At 43.6% G+C, this 20,992-nt stretch overlaps 1 protein-coding gene across 3 annotated transcripts; it reads left to right on the forward strand.

Moving 5' to 3' along the window:
* The first annotated feature begins 41 nt into the window (after positions 1-41).
* LOC131109258 (poly(ADP-ribose) glycohydrolase-like) lies at positions 42-19,809 on the forward strand. Of its 3 annotated transcripts, XM_058061031.1 has the most exons (18): positions 42-106; positions 528-610; positions 677-1,371; positions 1,461-1,577; positions 2,463-2,549; positions 2,713-2,787; positions 7,051-7,143; positions 7,593-7,747; positions 9,750-9,829; positions 9,900-9,960; positions 10,022-10,097; positions 11,308-11,455; positions 13,385-13,463; positions 14,124-14,232; positions 15,858-15,963; positions 17,541-17,669; positions 18,772-18,872; positions 19,180-19,809. In XM_058061031.1, the coding sequence occupies exons 1-18, from the start codon at positions 78-80 to the stop codon at positions 19,201-19,203; spliced, it is 2,247 nt and encodes a 748-aa protein (XP_057917014.1). In that variant the 5' UTR covers positions 42-77; the 3' UTR covers positions 19,204-19,809. The 3 variants fall into 3 exon arrangements, with proteins under 3 accessions (XP_057917014.1, XP_057917012.1, XP_057917013.1); XM_058061029.1 differs by lacking the exon at positions 19,180-19,809 and having other exon boundaries at positions 18,772-19,168; XM_058061030.1 differs by lacking the exons at positions 42-106; positions 19,180-19,809 and adding an exon at positions 113-455 and having other exon boundaries at positions 18,772-19,168.
* The last annotated feature ends 1,183 nt before the right edge of the window (positions 19,810-20,992 follow it).

A 20,992-nucleotide genomic window follows, 5' to 3' on the forward strand; every position in this document is an offset into this window, starting at 1 on the left:
GTTACCAACTTAACACAAAATACTGAATTAAAAAAAAAACACGCCTGCTGCCGACTTCGTTGTGAAGCTGTCGCGATATGCTACGAGATTTGACGTCACCCAACCCGTAAGTCCAAGCCAGTTTCAAGTTAACCACACAACTCAGGTGTTCTCGTCATACCCAAGGGTTCTCTCTCGACCTGACATTTATACTTTGAACGGAAATGTCTCAACATTTAAGCCATAATGTGCGTTTTAATCCAAGCACGGCTTTAGCTGCGTAAACGCGTGTAAAGCTAACTATGATGCTAGTTAGCTACGGTAGCTAGCTGCCACCTGATGTGATGTGATGCGATGTAAAGCCAGTTGCTTCACGTAAACATAAATGAACACTATTTTACAATTAAATATTATTAATAGCCATGTGATACTGATAAGAATCTCAGAAAAAACAGTCATCCGTGTCAAGTTTCATTGTAAGTATAAAGACCTTGTTTGTTTTTGTCATGTATCTCGGTTTGACTGCATTTTGTTTTGGTTCTTTCTAGAATGAATGCATTGACAGACTTTGAACCTCCAGGAAAGAGAGCCAGGATAGAAGCCCCAACGTCCCCACCGTCCTCATTACAAGGTAATTACTCATTTTGTGTCATTTTATTACCCCCAGTTTTCAAACAAAATACATTTTATGCTTCAGGCTCATCGCCATGCATTCATAACAATGACGATTGGACTTTAGAGCCAGAAGAAGACAACAATAAGATGGATACCAGGCCAAAGTCTGACACCGATGCTTTACGAGGTGTCAGGACAAAGACTTCACATCACAGGATCAGCCCCAGGCAGCAAACCCGGTTGAGAAACACTCTGGAAAGATGGCTGCTGAAGCCCACCCCAAGAACAAGCACTTCAGAGACGTGCCAGGATGAAGAGGATACAGAAATGATGGATGAAGATAGTTGTCCTCGCTCTCTTGGTGGTCAAAATACTTCACCACAAGTCATATCAGACTCGGATGAAGAGACGCAACGTTTAACTCCACAAGACCTAGACTGCGACAACCTTGTCCCAATACTGTTATCAGATTCAGAAAGCGAATCCATGTGCCAAGATCCAGGGACACGAAAAGTGGGTGCCACAAGCTCGGGCGGCATCACCAAAATCACAGACTTCTTTTCAGGGGCCTTGTCCGCCGGCTCATCTTTGAGTCGACGCAAGGTGGATCCGTGCCCGGAACATCGGGATACAGACGACGGGACTGCATCAGGGAAAAGCGGGCCTGATGTCACCTGGTTGGGGACGCCGGCACGCCAGCTGAGGAGGATGCCTGAATGCGGCAGACGACTTCCTCCGCTGAAGGATGCTCTCGGCGTGCACACCGTGATGACCAGGGTTGCACATCCTTCTTCATTACGTCACAGAAACGCATCATTTGTCTTATTTTTACCACACGTGCTTACTTTGCTCTCTATTACTGACAGACAGACCTCGTTGGTCAAGCCACTGTTCCATTTCCTGCCGCATTTGAAGATACCTGGGACGATCTCCATGTCAAAATGCCTTGTTCTTGCAGAAATCTATTTCCTGTTCAAGATGAGGTATCTACAACACACATGAACGGTTATTTTTGTTTATATTTTAATTGTCGTTGTCTTATTGGGCATCTCTGTGAGGCGTTTGCATGTTCTAACTGTGCGTGGGGACTCCGGTTTCCGCACACATTCCAAAAACATGCTAGGTTAATTTACCTCCACTAAGGTAAAGTTTCATTCATGGGGGGCCGCTAGATGGAGCATACGTTAAATTTCCCATGATACATTTGAATTAATACTACAGATCATAATCAGATTTGGAAAAAAAATTAAAGCAAAATTCTGTTAATGTGTTACATACAATATAAGAACATACAGCACAGTGCACCTTCCATATAGTACATAATATTTACAATAATCTAATTTAGTCTATAGTTAACTCACAATTAATCCCATCTGGAAATATGTTTTTTTATCTCTAATAAGTAGGGATGTGGGCTGCATGGTGGACAAGTGGCTCGCACGCAGGCCTCGCAGCGAGGAGACCCGAGTTCGATTCCACCCTCTCTGTGTGGAGTTTGCATGTTCTCCCCGTGCATGCGTGGGTTTTCTCCGGGTACTCCGGTTTCTTCCCACATTCCAAAAACATGCTAGGTTAATTAGCCACTCCAAATTGTCCATAGGTATGAATGTGAGTGTGAATGGTTGTTTGTCTATATGTGCCCTGTGATTGGCCGGGCCACCAGTTCAGGGTGTACCCCGCCTCTCGCCCGAAGACAGCTGGGATAGGCTCCAGCATGCCCGCAACCCTGAATGAATGAATGAATGCACCCTTAAAATTGATATAGTCATGATAATGTGTGAAATAATACATACTATTTCCCTGATACATTTTAGCTTATCTTGTAGAAATGTTTTATTATGATTCTAAAGAAGTCTGTCCACCCACAGGAAACAAGACAACTTCAGAATAAGAGTCGGTGGGAGCTGATAAAGCAGGCTTTAACCAAAAGAATTTCCAACGTTCCCGAGTTGAAGGCAAGTTGTTGTTACCAGAAGACGCCGTTAGGTGGCGCCCTTAATCCAGAAACGTGACTGGCACGCAGCACTTGGACGTGTGCTTGTTTTAAAGCACACATTATTCTTATTTTTACTTTAACGCAGTAATAATACATGTATTTTTGTTTTTGGTCTTTTGCAGAGTGCAATATTGAAATATTGCACTTCCACAGCCAAAAAGTGGGACTTCACTGCGTTGCATTTGTACTGCACTAAGGTAAGCAAAATATCGACTGCTTATGATTCCTCACTTGTGTAATGAATATGGTGTCATTTACTCCCAGCATGCTTAGCAAAGTTACCTGACGTAACATCACGTGGTTACGCTTGCTCGAAAATGAGAAGGAGGGCCATTTTTAGGGCGATTTGTATTATATGCAATTTGACTGCATATATATGCTATATGTGCCTTGTCATTGGCTGGCCACCAGTCCAGGGTGGACCCCGCCTCTCGCCCGAAGACTGCTGGGATAGGCTCCAGCATACCGCGACACTAGTGTGGATAAGCGGTATAGAGAATGAATGAATAATTAATTAATTCAATTCATATCAAACTGTTGTTCTTGTGACATTATAATTAAAATATTCAGGGTAAATTATATCAGACACTGGCTCTTATTATATAAAATATGTAGCATATTATATATCAGAAACAGTGATTCTCATGAAATGATATCAGGAAGTAGTTCTCATTAAATGACAATAAAAACAAATTCAGGATAAATGATATCAGACACTGCGGTTCACATTAAATGACTCATAATATGACGATAAATTAACAAATTCAATAAATTATATTGCACTGCGGGTCTCATTAAATGAAAATAAATGAATGGATTCATCATAAATTGTGGATCAGTGATATCAGTGGTGCTCACGAAATGATAAATGAATGAATTCTGAATAAATTACATAAGTAACTGGTTCATAAATGTAATGATAATAAATGCAAATTCAGGAAAAATTCATTAGACACTGTGGTTCTCGAATTCAGGATGAATGATATCAAACACTTTCTCGAATTTAGGATGAATGATATCAAACGCTCCATTCTGCTCTTATATATATATAAACGCGCTCTTATAAGTACATTGTAGAACACTAATGGACACTAATATGCCACAACACAGAGGTTGATTTTGTGTACCTGTCGTCCCGTACAAAGGGATTTTTAAAGTTGAAAGGTGCCCTGAATTGCATCACATCTGGTTGACGATTGCTCCCGGCTTGTCAGTGTTTTTTTTTTTTGTGGCGCACCTCTTAAAGGCCATCCATCATGCCAGAGTTTTGATGCGGCAAAGCGTGCGTCATCTGGTGTCGACGACTCCGGCAGGGCTGTGTGACTCGAGAGGAGCTGGGAATATTCCATTAGTTGCTTCCATTTGACAGACAAGAAATCTCTCCTGAGCTTGTAACGTGAGACGTATCAGACGCTTTTATTTTCTCCGCTCGAGACTCCATCACATTTTGATGCCATCCCACCTCAGGAAAATAGGAGAAAAATACATGGAAGATTTTCTTTACAATGCAGATACAGTGATGAAAAAATTGTTACTGTCAATCTTTTTTTAAAAGAAAGAAAAAAAAAAAGTATTTCACGTGGAAACCAACGTGGCCGCCCCTCCACCAGGAAAGTGGGAGTGTGGGGAAATAATTGAATCTCTCACCAAAAGGTCACGTTTGGTAACTTGTCAGGAATGAAAATGGCTGACATTAGAGAACGCTCTAGTCCGCCCCCCTTTTAGTGTCGAGTCAATCGGGCGTCACATGCATGGGTCATAAATCAGGTATGGTAAAAAAATCTCCATATTTTTGTAAAACGTTTGACTTGAGTGAAATTTTTGTTTAGCATTTTTTCTTAAGGATATTACGGTTTCATGCTTCCAATTCCGATCATCCGTGACCTCAGGATTACACTGAATCCGTTGCGGCCGCCGGAAGCATTTTCCATTGTATATAGACAATGTCGACATTGTGACACGTACAGTATTTGATATTTACATAGGGAGACACACTATAAACATTGCAATGCTACCTGCATTCGGTGTTCCCAGTTTCCCTCGTTAGCTCTGGTGATATTGGAAATGTTTTTTTCCACTCTAAGCGTAATGGGAACCTGGAGTTCTTCTAGCCGTAAATTAGCCGCAGGATTGTTTAAGCCACAGGGTCCAAAATATGTGTTGCGGACTCACTGTTTTATGTATTTTTATTGAGTAAATAACCCGCCATGGAGCCAAAGAAAGTTGCCAGTGCCAGCAATTTGACAAAGAATGCGGGAAATGTTTGTTAAAAATGTTTGTGTCTTGAATTGGATTTATATTATTTCCCATCGTAAAAAATTACTTCTGTTTACATACATTTTGGTTTTTGGCTGACCAGAACAAATTACGCATTTTTGCCTGATATGAGAGAAATGATAACAAAAACTGAGGTACCACTGTACCTCTGAACTGCATAGATCTAACAATGTTTAATTGTAAAAGAAATATTATGTTTCAAAAATAAAAATCTGAGCTGATATCAGCCATAACTTAACACTGATGGGGACGTAGAGGACGCATCTTGAGAAAATATATGACATATTTACGCCCCCACTGGCGAAGAAATGCCACAAAGATCAATCACAGCCGAGATCTTATCAGGACCGCCAGGCCGAGCCAAGTCGTTAAACCTTCTATCCGGTGGTGGGTGTTTAAATGCAAATGTCCAAGGGCGGTGGAGGACCTGCCAGGACAAGGAGGCTGCCAGGCCTGGGACATTTATGCTATGGTTAAAGCAAGCCTGACTAAACACTGTCGTAAGTAATGAGCTGCGCTCCTCCAGGCGTGATAAATGAAGGCACTTGGCAGGGCGAGGCGGCGGATAGAGTTGAGCTGGTACGAGGCGAGCGCCCCCCCTTTTAAATCAGCGGCAGGCAGCGCATCAAATCAGCTGAACTAACTGCGCGTCTTTTGATTTGGGTCTGTACATCACGCCAAACTGACAATGTTGACGCGTGCGCACCTCCTGTTTCTATCGCAGTAAAACAATCCGCTCGGGCCGAGAAGGAATAAAACAGGCTCGTAACCGCAAACGCGAGCGGCAGGGCACACGGTCGAGGAGAACTGTCCGTCAGCGGCTTTTGTGATGCGTGGCACGTGCGCTCGGCCCGTGATAAATATTTAAAAGGAAGCGTCAAAGCCAGTCACTCTGTGCCACTCATGTCTGTTTTCCTCCGTCACTGTATTCTCACATAAAAAAAACAACTGAATATGACTTCTCACCCACTTCTTGTGTTTGTTCGGCATCAAACATCTGATCTACAAAGTGGTAAAGAACATGTCACCCTAATGAGGCGCTAATAGTAGTGATGCGTATCGTAGAAATGCTATAATGTTTGATTAGGACAAAGCAACAAGTGTAGTTAATCAAATCCACATTTGTTCACCTTACTTCGATGCTGAGGTTCTCATTGAGAGTGACCAGGATGGATAGGATCAGGAAGGAGTACATCAGAGGGAAATTACATGTTGGAGATAAAGTCTTTTAGGCCAGACTGAGATGGTTGGGACATGTCCAGAGGAGAGATAGTAAATATATTGGTACAGTAAACCTCGGATATATCGGATTCAATTGTTCCCACTGGTTTTGTCCGATATAAGCGGAATCCGTTATATGCCTATACCGGAAAATGTCCGTTTTACGCATATATCGGATATAAATCCGATATATGCGTAAATCGGATTTTATCCGTTATAAAAAGGCACTTCCTTGACTATGTTTCCAATGTACCTGGACGCGCAGGCAACGATTCGGCGAATCGGAGCGCCACGATGCGGCCATGCGATATATGCGAGGGAAATTTCATGGAAATGCATTGGAACGGGACTGTAGATTTTGTCCGAAATAGGCGAAATCCGTTATAAAAAATCCGATATATGCAATGAATTTTTATTGGAAATGCATTACAGAAAAATCGGTTCTTTTTTTATCTGTTCGTTGTGAGCGAATTTCCGATATATCCGAGTCCGATATATCCGAGGTTCACTGTAGAAGGATGCTGCGTTTAGAGCTGCCAGGTGTTTATGGATGTAGTGAAGGAGGACATGACGGTAGTTGGTTTGAGAGGGACAGATGCAGACGACAGGGTTGGATGGAGGCGATTTGCTGTGGCGGTCCCTGAATGGAAAAGCCCAAAGAGAAAGAAGAAGACTTCCAGGTGTGCACAATTACAATTAAATCAAAATTTTACAAAAATAAAGAAAAAATCTTGTGAAGTAGAACGTTATCGGTTTGAAAAAGAAGATATTGTGCATCTCTAATTTGAACCACGTGCAAACTCTCATTCATTTTGCAAAGTGTACAAAACCAGTTCTACCCTTTAAACCCCAAAGATCGCTGTTCACTTTGTACCGTGACTTGCTAGTAGTGTCACTCGTGAGTTTAGCAACACACCCATAAACTGATACATCCCCCTCTCCTTTTTTCCTCTATTTCCAAGATCCTGGAGCCTGATGCAGCGGAACATCTGTTTGGCTCCCTGCTGCCAGACATGGTGCAATTAGCACTGAGGGCGTCGGAACTGTGCACCAAGGTAACGGCCATCACTAACTAGTGGTCACCGGCTAAGGTCACGGCATGACTAACGATCCTCCACGAGGTCAAGGCGTGTGCTAGCGACGTGTTTTGACGGGCGTTGTGAAGCCAACCAGCTGGTAATCCCTTAATTAAATTGAAATAAATGTATTAAACGGGTTACCAGCTGGGTTCATTAAACAGTTAAACGGCTCGCCAAAGAACATAAAACCGATCTGTATATCTAAACAACAGTATTTCCCACTAATGCTCTATGCTTGGAGGACCTTGATTGTAACCATGATTCAAGAGGATGCGGGAGTGGCGCCAAATTAGTACTCTTACGCGCCATCCTTCAGCATCTCATTTGGCAAATGGACTAAGCAAATTATTTTGACCTTCACTCGGTCGTGCCTCCCTGCTTCCCCCCCACCCCGTTTTTTTTTTTTTTTTTTTTTTTCTTCCCAGCCAATACCGCTCCTTAAGAGGGGGGCCAGCCACTCCATCACCATGTCGCAGGAGCAGGCGGCCTGTTTGCTCGCCAACGCCTTCTTCTGCACCTTCCCGCGCCGCAACTCCAGACGCAGCGAGTACAGCAACTACCCAGACATCCACTTCTTTCGGTAACAGCATTACTCGGAATCTCGGAACGTTCATACATCTCTGACAGTGTACCAGCGTGATTATATTTTTTAAAATGTTTGTGCAGGAGTACCTAACTCCGTACAAGTACCTGGATAGTGTCATCACTCATTTCCTTTGGCGTGGCGGTGTAATTACCTAAAAGGAGGAGGGAATTGGATTAGCATCGACTCAAACGGAGAATGCCATTGGCTGTTTGGGTTAGAAGACTATGACGGTGTGCAGTGGCATCACTCCTTCTACTCCTTCACTTTAAATGTTTTTTTTATGATACAGACGGAATGACACCTCATGTCTGTGTTATATGTATGCTAAATTCACGTTTTTATATTACAATGTATACATTCAGGTTATTAATGATGAACCAATGTGACTGGATATCTGGTTTGACAAGCAAGCGTAACTGCTGCACCAGTAGCAGGCTCCTGGATCGATAAGAATCAGCTATACTGTAATTCCTTAAATGTATCGAGCATAAAATTAAAAGCGGGCGGCACGGTGGTCTAGTGGTTAGCGCGCAGACCTCACAGCTAGGAGACCAGGGTTCAATTCCACCCTCGGAGATTGCATGTTCTCCCCGTGCATGCGTGGGTTTTCTCCGGGTACTCCGGTTTCCTCCCACATTCCAAAAATAATTCTAATTAGCGACTCCAAATTGTCCTTTGGTATGAATGTGAGTGTGAATGGTTGTTTGTCTATTTGTGCCCTGTGATTGGCTGGCCACCAGTACACCAGGGTGTACCCCGCCTCTCGCCCAAAGACAGCTGGGATAGGCTCCAGCAACCCCCGCGACCCTCGTGAGGAAAAAGCGGTATAAAATGAATGAATGAATGAATAAAATGAAAAGCACCAAATGAACACAGATCCACCATCCACCAGTCCGAGCCTGGAATTTGTTTTTCACAGATAAAATTATACTTCGCTGTTTGCTAGCGTGAATTAACGTCAATATAATAGCGTATATAGCACAATATAAATAGCGTCAATTAACTTGAGGTTTTGCAGCATTTAAGTCAGAGTCTAAGTCCCACATAGTATCAGCATTTGGAACTAAATGTGAGGTGAAAATACAGTATACTTAATGGTGCATTCAAGAACCAGAAATACATTTACAACCCTTGTAAATCCCTACCTAGCACATTAATTTCCACATACTGTATATTATATAATTGCATATCAATGTAAAATCCCCTAAAGAACACTATATTGCTCTCCATCCTCACTAAAAGCCTGGGTCAAAGACAGCTCTGCCCTCAGGACCTACACCATTCCAAAATGAGACTTCGATGAATGAGTTACTCGGGGGCCCCCCAGGTGGAAGGAGGGGGGCTTTCAGAGCATCAAGCTTTTGTCATGTCATTTTCCTTATGTTGCCCTGTGAGGCGGGGGAGCCTTTACAGCTTGGCTTTAATGTGCATTCAAACCCTCGCCATGAGCGGCATCACCGTGCCTTCCGGTTTTCAGCAAGGAGGGGATTGACCCCTCTCTCGACTTTAAAAGCAACACGGGACACCTTAATGTATCCCCAAGCTATACGTATTGCTTTTTGTGTATGAGTGCGAGTGCTACAAAGTGGCACAAATGGTGGCAAGCCCCAGGCAACTCCATTGTGGCGGTGGAGCGGCGGAGGAGATGCTACATAATCGGCCAGTGAGCGACGGATGAACTCATTCCAGTCAAATGTTAAAGCATGAGCGAACTCACGAGGCCGTGGACTTGGATCTCTGCGACACTTTTATATCCTCAGAGAGTTGTGAACTCGCAAACAACCCTCCTGCTTAAAAAAATAAAAATAAAAAATTGCTTCTGGTTTTAACGCACGAGCCGACACTCGTGTTAGATACCCGGCACAGTTTTAACAAGACGCTGCATCAACAATTCTGTCAAAGAGTGTTTTATGACAATGTGTCAGTCAAAATTGTGTGTATCTAATGCGACCACCGGTAGGCACTTAATTAAATCCAAACTGCTCTTTGCTTCCAGGCTGTTTGAAGGGTCCTCATCAAGGAAGATGGAGAAGTTGAAAACCCTCTTGTGTTACTTCAGAAGTGTCACGGAGCAAAGTATGTGTTGTATTATTTGTATAGCAAAGTGTTGAAATTTACCCCAGATATTAATGAGCTCTGTTTTCAGAGCCGACTGGTCTGGTGACATTCACAAGAAAAACCTTAGACGATCCTCCAGACTGGGAAAGGTGCTTGATGATGTCATTCATGTTTACAGTATACGAAATGCTAATGTATTCATTCTTTTAGCTCGCAGACTCTACTCACAAAGCTGCACATTACATGCGAAGGCACCATTGAGGATGATGGCTACGGGATGCTTCAGGTAAGATTGTGTAGGACTTGGTCACCACGTCATAGTTCCCCCCCCCACCCACCCACCGTTCTGGGATGACATTTTTGGTGCACAGCGCACATTTTGACCCTTGAATAGTCTTGTACGCTTAAACCGTTCCTCCGCCTCCGAACCCTTGGGCAACAGCTTAACGTGCACCTGCAGAAAAATGCTGCAGAGACACTGACTGTTGAGATGAGTACATTTTTCAGGCATTTCCTTTTTTTTTTTTAATACGACACCACAACTGAGCAAACACCTCCTCTGATTTCAGATGTACTGACTATTGTCACGGGTCAATAAGTTGCAGCCGCAATTAAAAAATCTCCTTTTTAATTAGCATCGATCACTCACAAGGGGAAGCTAACAAGCTAAATGATTGGACAAGAGCTGCACTTACCAGCCAGACCTGCCGTCACGTCACCCGCCCAAAAAAGCAATTGCATGCAGTAGAAATTTTTGGTCAAAATTGATGAAACATATTTTTAAAGTGCATTGCTACCAGGTTCAACAGTTGAACAATAATTCATGGAAACAGTTCCCCACCCGCAGTTTTAAGACATGCTATCACCGAGTCGCTGCATTCCGCAGTTCTTCACAAAAACGCTTACTGCTGCTACAAAGGCCTCGGGAGGGTGCCTGTGTAATGTCAGAAGAGAGGGTGCGCCGGGAACGGGGTCGAGGCCTCCGAGCCATCTCCGCTTCCGCGTCGCCCATACTTCCTGCTCTCTTGTCAGTACGGCCCGCTCTGCCTTTCACCTTTTGTTTGCCACCGGCTGACAGCTGACGAGCCCCCGGGAACGCCACGGCTCCGATTGATGGCTGCTGGTGGCGGAGCAGTGGACACTGACAACCTGTCAAAGTAGACTTTGGAGGCCTGCCTCGCTGTCCTCGCAGCTGAGGGACCAGTTTGGGAAGCTCTGCCCCTAGATGTGGCTTCCTTTGCAGGGATCGTGACGGCGGTTCTCCAGTCTTCAAATGGAGAATAATAAGTTCCGCGTGGCTGCTTTCCGACTTGTCACGTGAAAGATTTAGCAGCATGTGAGACCGTAGGACTGCCGTCAAGTGGTTTTCCTGAAGGGGAACTTGTCTTGATGTTGGGGGTCGGCCACCTCAGGCCACCTTCACAATCAGCCTGTCAAGGGCTTTGTCAGAAAAATTGCTGGGGAAAAAAAAAATCCTATTTCTTGTTGATTTGTAGGTGGATTTTGCCAATAAGTACGTCGGAGGGGGCGTCACCAGCTCGGGCCTGGTTCAAGAGGAGATCCGTTTCCTGATCAACCCGGAGCTTATTGTGTCTCGCCTCTTTACTGAAGCTCTGGATCATGACGAATGTCTAATCATCACAGGTGTGTAACCCTTGGCTCCTTCTCACTTTTTAAACTACCACGTCCACTTCAAGGACCCTCTATCATCATCATCTCACCTGAATGTAAGACAGTTTTTTCCACACAAATAAATTATCGAGTTGTCGTATTGTCAAAATGTAGAAATATATACAGTGGAATCTGTTTAAAGGGGACATCAATCATTACATCCCGCCCTTTTTGCCACTCTGAGCGCATAAGCCACGCCCCACGTAACACACACACATGCACTCATTATGTTAAGAATTTCTCAACTGGTTGGTCACAGATGAGTCAAAAATATATTTATTAAAAAGATATCTAAATACATCTTTGGGATCGGGCTTTCGGTTTAATAAAAACATTCATTCATTCATTCATTTTCTACCGCTTTTCCTCACGAGGGTCGCGGGGGGTGCTGGAGCCTATCCCAGCTGTCTTCGGGCGTAAGACGGGGTACACCCTAGACTGGTCGCCAGCCAATCACAGGGCACATATAGACAAACAACCATTCACACTCACATTCATACCTATGGACAATTTGGAGTGGCCAATTAACCTAGCATGTTTTTGGAATGTGGGAGGAAACCGGAGTACCCGGAGAAAACCCACGCATGCACGGGGAGAACATGCAAACTCCACACAGAGATGCCCGAGGGTGGGATTGAACCCTGGTCTCCTAGCTGTGAGGTCTGTGCGCTAACCCCTAGACCACCGTGCCGCCTAATAAAAACATATAAATACATATTTGGTGTGGAATGAGTTAATGACCATGGGAAAATGTCAGCCCAGGGATGATTGATCCCCTGTGCCCCTCAACCCTCCAAAGGGGCGAAGGGATGTTTATGGCAATTGCCCCTGTCTCCTCTTGATTGGCTCTCAACCACAGACTGTCCTTCAGGCTTTGAGTAGCGGCAACACGTCGGGACAAATCTGCAGATCGTCAACCTCCTGCTGGGACTCCACGTTTTTTGGTGTCTTGTTACCCGCCACAGTTTTGCAGTGGCTTGATTGCGATCATTCAAAGTTGAGGTTGACATACCTACAAGAAAGCTTTATTTACTGCTGTATGTTACTGACTGGTGTCCTGCCCTGCGGGGCTTAAACAGGAAGGGGCGTCACTCTCACGGAGTCACCTCCACTTGCGCCACTTAACTTTATTACAGCAGCCCAGAATTAAATGTGTCTTGGAGGGACCTGCCCAATATCTGCTCCACTAATGGACTTTCCCTTCCAATCATTTTTATCCCCCACCCTTCCCTTTGCTCATATCTCTCTCGTCCCTGTTACGGCATCCCAGCTGTAGCGACATTGTGGCCGTGTGCTAAATCATATTACCTTGCTGATGCTTTTGGGCACGCTGGAGGAGGCAAGGTAATACATCTTACAGCAGCGGCGGTGAAATCTGCAAAAGTACTCGGGCCTAATTGAATTGATTACTAGATATCTGGCCCAACATCAGCGCGGTCAAACATATAAATGCCAACAAGGAGAGATTCAGCCAAGACCTTTTAAGTCCAAACTCTCTTTGTTTTCCTCCATTTCCACATGAAAGGCAGAACCTTTTGGAAATGTCTCTTAATATTCTTGCTGATCTCGAAAGATGAAATCGGGATTATTTTGAGAACTGTCACTCACCCCCTCCACCCCAATATACAGTACCTGCGGACCAAGCCCCCACTGCTAATCACTTGACTGCGGCGTGTGGAGCATCTCAGCAAGCGCTCTTGACAGCCAGCTCGCTAATGAGTGGGGGGGAGCTAATAGTGACAACCCCCACACACACACAACACACACGCAAACAGACTTTGTATGTTGTAACAATGACAACTCTCCACCCCCCCCCCCCCACCCAAGATAACATCCCCATTACCCAACACGACATTAATACAAATACATGTGGCTAATAAATGTGTTTTTAAATATTTGCAGGTGCGCAGCAGTACAGCAAATACACAGGCTACTCCCAGACGTTCAAATTCATCGGCAGCCATCAGGACACAACCCCGAGGTACCGGGTGTAATAATGCTCTATTTTTAGCCCTGCCGTTACATCATTTTGCTGATTTAAGTGTGTGTGTTGTAATGAAAGTGTCGTAAAGGTTTAGTGTGAGCAGTCTCTGTGTCTCAGTGGGTGGAGGCGGGGCCGTCGGTATACACACAGAGTGATGTTGCAGACCTTTTTTTTTTTTTTTTCCCCTTTATTTGGGCAAATATGTGAATCATTACAGTGCATTTCTTACATCAATCAAAATATAACTTTCCATTATTTACATTTGTATTCAACTATCTGATCCCAAGCCCAAAAGGAGTAGGCTGAAGCAAAAGCTTATAAATGCCTACCCCTTTTTGCAGGATATAATCATGTTCATGCCACTTAACCTTAAATTAGATTGCAACATACTGTCATGTAGTTTTCCATTGAACTTTTTGAAAAAGTAACGTTAATGTCATCTTGTGTCTTCAGCGTAGACCCAATCTCGTATCATCTCGTCGCGTCAAATGAGTGTCTTCTGACTCCCCTAATTTGTTAATTATAGAAACCTGTTTTGAAGATACTTTCTTCCCCACAGTGTTTATAAAATGTTATTATACTGTATGATGTGATGTATTATACTGTATAATACAGTATATATTACACTGTATGATGTGACAAAGTGTTTTCTTTCAGAGACGACTGGCACAGAAGGTGCATAGAGATTGTGGCCATTGACGCAATGCCATTCAGAACATTTCTGGAACAGTTTCATCCGGAAAGACTCAACCGGGAACTCAACAAGGTTTCTTATTATTATTTATTTATTTATTGCTTATTTATTTAGTTTTTTGGGAGTCTTTAACTTAAAATAAGCATAACACATATAGTGGAAGCCACTTATGTCGACGCCACTCGGCCTGACCATCGCTATAGTGTCAATACACGTGCTTGATAGTCTAGTACAGGGGTGGGCAAACTACGGCCCGGGGGCCACATCCGGCCCGCCAAGTGTTTGAATACGGCCCGCCCAATCTTTCCAAAGTATTTCATTTAAACTCAACATACAACCTGGCATCATGGCCTGAGCCAACCTTTTGATGGTTGTATCAATTTCGTTGTTTGACATGGTCTGTTGTTTACAAAGTGCTCCTGAAAAAAGAGACACAAGCACATAATAATAATAAAAATTAAAATAATAATTATTATATTATTATTATAACTATTATGATTATTATATTTATTATATTAATGCTAATTATTATATTAATTATATATAATAATATTGTTATATTTGCATATTTTACATAATAATAATATAATAATTATTATTTTAATTTTATTTTAATTATTATAATATTTTATTATTTTTAAAATATTTAAATATGAATATAAAATAATAAATAATAGCAGATTGAATGACAATTTTACAGATACAATAATACCAGGTGGACTGTTACGTGTAAAATATATAGTCTGCCCCCCCCCCCCCCCCCCCCCCCCCCCCCCCCCGGAAATTTTGTTATATCAATGCGGCCCGCGAGTCAAAAAGTTTGCCCACCCCTGGTCTAGTAGATATCTCCCAGTATAATAAATATTAGCGTATTCCATGCATGTAACCCAAACAGATATGCGTATTGAATAGCAATTAAACACGGGCTGTCTCTCTGTGAAAGCAGCAGTCTTCCCAGGTAGAGACCTCCATTTGTAACAGGAAATGAAGATGTTGATGTTGTCAAGTCTGCTGTCAGGCATCTTGGAGGTTTTTGACAGCTCTGACAAGCGAGTGAGGAATGCGCCCAACGCGAAGATCAATCCCGTTTGGAATACCGTGACAATAAATGCCACGGTCTGCCCTTCCTTTCCGGAAGGATTTATGACCGGCCAAGAGGTTGTGGTGGCGGGCGTGGTCCACGTTGTCTTTGCTTTAAAAAGTCCAGTGTATACAACATAAAAGTGCTGAGGTCAGTGTGCTATTAGCGACGGGCACTTGAGGCGCCGTCATCCGTGGCTGCGGAAGGTTAATATATGATATCAGTATAAGGTATGCCGAGCACCGTGGACCAACCTGTATGTGCTCATGCGTTGAATGACTTGTCAAGCGTAGGCCTGCAGGCAAATAGAATTACATTGTTGCGTTCTTTATTCGGTTTACGTTGGATTGTGTTGAAATGTAATGTAATGTTCTCACGAGGCCTCACGATGACCTGGAGCAGGACCGGAGCCAACTTCTGCCAACTTTTCACTGGATTGCCTTCTGCATTCAAGTGGCAGCACCTGACCAATCACTGGTGGTTTTATTCAAATACGAGGACCTTTTTTTAGCAAGAATTTATATATGAAAATCAATGTACCATATAATATTTTGTATGACTGACTTTGGACTGTGTTTTTCTACTGGTTCATATCCGCTCTTTGTTTCTAACGCAGGCCTACTGCGGCTTTGACCGCCCTGACCAACACAGCGACAACCTGGCCGCGGTAGCAACAGGAAACTGGGGCTGCGGGGTTTTCGGAGGCGACACCCGTCTTAAAGGCAAGTAGTGTCATGACGCCGACGCCTGCGCACCCCCCCCTCATGCCGAGCCATCTTCCCAGATAGATAGAACACAATAAATGTCAAGAACGAGAGGCTCCGGCACTCGAGCGCGCTCATTTGTCTTGCGGGAATACGTTCATTTACTTATGGGCCTATTCATCGTCATCCTCCTATTGATCAAGTGACAGAGCTAATACGCTTCATTAATAGTGAAATTGATCGCCTGCATTAGTCCATCCATCTGCCACTTGCTCTTCTGCAGAAGTGCTACACCTCTGTCTCTGTGCAGGAGATGCTGGAAGCCGGTGTAACGCGTGCACGTCGTGCATATTTGTTAATTATCTGTAGCAACATGCAGCCCTCCATAGGCCCCATCACCTACTGTCTCCTTAATGATGTGCCTCCCGGGGAAATCTTGGTAATTCTTATAACGTTTCCCCACGGATCCACCGTACTCCCCTATAGTCTGTCTTTTAATTGGGTAATGATTTAGCACACAACACAAAAGTAACACTGTTTGGATTGACATTGTCACATTTACCTTTAATTATTGTGGTGACACCTACTAGCTCTCATGCCACAACACTTGCAACATTGCTGCCCCTTTAAATTAGCAAATACAGATATAGCCACCAAAGTCCAACACCATCCACTTCTCCATGACACCGGTTCACTTCCAGGTTGTTCTTATTTCAAAGCAATTGTTTACTTTGTTCCGGGGTCAAATTGTCGCCAATTTAAAAGCTTTAGTAACAGAAAAAGCGTTTGCCCTCTTCCTGATTTCTTTTTTTTCAACTCATCAAACTAATTTATATATTAGCCAACTACTACACAACTGAACACCAAGGGCAGATTAATTGAGATCTATCAGCCTGGAACCATTTATACAACTTTGGGACTCCAGCTAACCACAGTGAGAGCCATTATTCACAAATGAGGAAAACATGAAACTCCAAAACAGGTCCTGGGTGACGGGCCGGACCAAGAGTGATTCAGAAGACCCTAATGAAGAAAAGCAAGAAGAGAAGACCCCACCTGTCCCAGATGGGGGATATCGGGGCCTCACCCTGGTGCCAGGTCCGGGGGTGGGGCTTGTCAGGCCGCAACCCCTGGGGCCCGGAGAAGCCACACGGGATCTGTGTCACCGGTGAATGAAACATTTCCCTACGTTTTTGGGTTGGGGAACGGGTCCTGACTGTCATTTGTGTGTGCGCTCCAAACGGCGGTTCAGAGTACCCAGAGTACCCTCTTTCATCGCCCTTTCTGCAAGTAACAAAATCCGATTTAAATTTTGCACAAATGGAGGAAAACCTGCTGCCAATCCACTTTATTTTGCAAAAGTCACAAGTAAATATGCAAGCAGTTGGTGATGTTGACAGCCGCTTTTGTCGACATGAGTGATCCAAACTTAAACAGTTTCCACTGCAATAAAACTCAAATGAAGTAAAACACACTGAACATCTTCTTTTGATAAGTAAGACAAGGTTACATGCTTATAGGCGAGGCAGAGGTTGTGGAAAAAACATTCTCCTCGCCGACTTTTAACGCCGACTTTCCTTTCCTCTGCGACCCAGCTCTGCTCCAGATGCTGGCAGCTGCCGAGGCGGGACGCGATGTGGCTTATTTCACCTTCGGAGACAGCCAGCTCATGACAGATGTCCACGACATGCACTCCTTCCTCACTCTGAGGAACATCAGTGTCGGTGAGGAGCTCGCCACTGTCCCACCTGCTTCTTGTTTATATGCAACTGTACTTTTTATTGCACTGCTAATGATGGCTGTAGTGAAAAAGTATGAAAATATGGTTAGAGCGGGGTAAAAACTCTTCCGCAAAATGGTGCAAATTTGACGAAACATGCACTATTACTATGTTATCTGTGCTATTATTTTTCTGTTTGACTTGAAATTTCTCACACTCTAGCAGATCCTGAGGCGTTTGCAGGCTAGCTGAGAAACAGAGACAAAAGAAGATAAATAATAATAAATAATAATAATGTGGAGAATAAATAGATGACACCAAATATGAACAATGTACAGCATAAACAGTAAATTGCACAAATAATTTAAATAATTTTGAATAAATAATATTAGTAATAATATTATTTATTTTGTCATCAATTAAAAAAATTATTATTTTACCATTTATGGTGCATGACAGTGGTTCCCAAAATTTGAGTACACCATGAATGGAATGTGGGCGGCACGGTGGTCTAGGGGTTAGCGCGCAGACCTCACAGCTAGGAGACCAGGGTTCGGTCCCCGCCCTCGGCCATCTCTGTGTGGAGTTTGCATGTTCTCCCCGTGCATGCGTGGGTTTTCTCCGGGTACTCCGGTTTCCTCCCACATTCCAAAAACATGCTAGGTTAATTGGCCACTCCAAATTGTCCATAGGTATGAATGTGAGTGTGAATGGTTGTTTGTCTATATGTGCCCTGGGATTGGCTGGCCACCAGTCCAGGGTGTACCCCGCCTCTCGCCCGAAGACAGCTGGGATAGGCTCCAGCACCCCCCGCGACCCTCGTGAGGAAAAAGCGGTAGAAAATGAATGAATGAATGAATAATAATGTGGAGAATAAATAGATGCAAATATGAACAACAATGTACTGCATAAACAGTAAATTGCACAAATATTTAAATAATTTTGAATAAATAATATTAGTAATAATATTATTTTTTTTGTCATCAATTAAAAAAATTATTATTTTACCATTTATGGTGCATGACAGTGGTTCCCAAAATTTGAGTACACCATTAATGGAACGTACCATGTGTCAATGTCTTTCCTTGTTTTGTCTGGTGTCCCAGGGGAGGTATATGATCTGCTGGTGGAGTACCACAGCACCGTGTGCAAACCTTGCAGCGGTCGGCGTCCCGACACCGCCCTCTACTCGTTCATCTACCAGCAGGTCAGCTCCTCGCCGCTTCACCGCCAGGCGACTCCGTCCAGACGATGCGTCCCCACGGACGGCTCTTAATGCCAGGTGACCCATGAGTCACCGTGCCTTTTGGAGGGCGAAATCATACGTTCTCCCTTTGGCTTTAGAACACATTCAGTTCATGATGGAGGTGATTAGTGTGACTGACTGTGCAGTGTTTGTTCTGCTGCTAATTTGTCGATAGAGCTTCAATGTGATTTAAATGGTGAAGCAAAGGTTGCCATCCGTCTTCTGTCATTTTACCTTTTCATTTGTCTTTTTTTTTTTTTTATAACACCCACACAAATCCAGCCTTAATTGACTTGGCTGTCAGAAATCACGTTCAAAGTTAACGAGGCCCACCACTGGAAAACTTGAGGTCATCTCAGGGGGAAAAAAATCTTTTCATGTCCTGTATAATGTCCTTAATTGGATATTCGTTAATACAAGGAAGCATCGTTTTAAGTGTTTAATTGTGACGCATTTCATGCAGTTCAAAATAAATGATAGCTGCTCCTGTTCTGACCATGCGGCTCCCCTCTCATCTCTTACTTCACCCGTTTAATAAGGTCTTGTGTTCTGATGTGAACTGTACATGACACCTCATTAAGTGGAGGGCCAGCCAGTCAAAGGTAAGGGTAAAAGGAACGAGATACAGCTTCCTTTGAGGTAAGTCGGCTTGACACCTTCATACTGTATTTAGCATGTGACAAAGCTATTCGGCAACGCTGGTGGAATATTTTAGTAAAAGACGTTTCGCCCGCAGTGCAGAGTTACAAGCTAATAACGCCGATGCGCTGACTCACTCAAAGTTCTGCGGCAAGCTGGAAAAGGAAAAACCAAGGCCGCCATGTCGCATCAGATGCATCAACAAGAAAGCAACTATCCGCCGTTCAGGTTGGTGTTCATTACTCATTCTTGTTTCTCTTTGTCAGCACCTCTGCAGGAGCTCTTATTTATTTAAAAAAAAAAAAAAAAAAAAAAAACGGTAAGTTGACTCAGTGATGATTTGACACATTGCCTGCATGTCTCCACTTCCTCTTACAGAGTGATTTATCTTGTTCAACGCCTAATTAGCCGCGACAGATGAGGAGTGTGTCGGGTTAAATATTATTTACCAAAGGTTAAAGCAGTGTTGTCACCAGTGTGTGTTGAAGGGGCCTCCTCGTGGGGAGCAGGCGGGGTGGATGAATGGAGCTCAGCGGGCTGTTTGTCTGCATGGGGCTCATAAGGTTGGAGGGGTTTGGTTCTGTCTCTTTGTAGCTTGGGGAGTTCAAAAATGAGATGTCTGTGGCATCCCGGTGCATGATTGACCTTTGGCTACCATTTGCAGTGGCGGCACCCACCTCTATTAGATGGCTAGATATGTAGATACTTTGTTTATTATTGCAGTAAGGCGGGAACATACAACCAAACCTCGGTTTAAGTACGCCCCAGTCGTATGATTTGGTTTTCATCTGAGAATTTGGCTGGTTTTCGTACACTGTCTTGGTTTTCGTACAGTATTGCACATAACAAACTCAATTTGTATGGACTTATTTTAGGAGCAAAATGTAAATGACAGGGCTGCTCCCCTTTTTCATTTTTTAACAATTTTTTGCCGCATATGCTCGTGGAATGCTCACACTGTACATCCCGGCGTTTGAATGACAGACGGAATAGAGAGTTTTCATGGCTCACAGTGTGAGCTAACACTGGACGATATTCGCCCGTATGTGCCCGACAGCCAGAATGCCAAGCAAATAACCCGAAAAATAATTAAAAATAATTAATCAGATCATGTGACCAGCTTTTGTCCACGGTGGCGACACAGCGTTTGCAGGCTGCTCTCTGACTTGAAGCCCATCTATGTATACCTGGAAGTCCTGTTAACATCTCCACCAAAGTACCTTCACATTATACGTCTCCTCTAAGTTTCATTAGTAATATGTTCTTTTGAAAAAGTAAGTAAAAAAAAATATGATTTTGTCTAAATTAAGGTAATTTTGGTGGGCAAACTTTTTGACTCGCGGGCCGCATTGATATGACAAAATTTAGGGGGGGGGGGGGCAGACTATATATTTTACACGTAACAGTCCACCTGGTATTATTGTATCTGTAAAATTGTCATG

The sequence above is a fragment of the Doryrhamphus excisus genome, chromosome 22 (assembly GCF_030265055.1).
Source record: "Doryrhamphus excisus isolate RoL2022-K1 chromosome 22, RoL_Dexc_1.0, whole genome shotgun sequence".
Lineage (NCBI taxonomy): Eukaryota > Metazoa > Chordata > Actinopteri > Syngnathiformes > Syngnathidae > Doryrhamphus > Doryrhamphus excisus.

Coding starts and splice junctions, on each gene's coding strand:
- LOC131109258 (XM_058061029.1), top strand. CDS start 78: ATGCTACGAGATTTGACGTCACCCAACCC. Junction 11,456..13,384: donor CGAATGTCTAATCATCACAG/GTGTGTAACCCT, acceptor AAATATTTGCAG/GTGCGCAGCAGTACAGCAAA. Junction 13,464..14,123: donor CATCAGGACACAACCCCGAG/GTACCGGGTGTA, acceptor GTTTTCTTTCAG/AGACGACTGGCACAGAAGGT.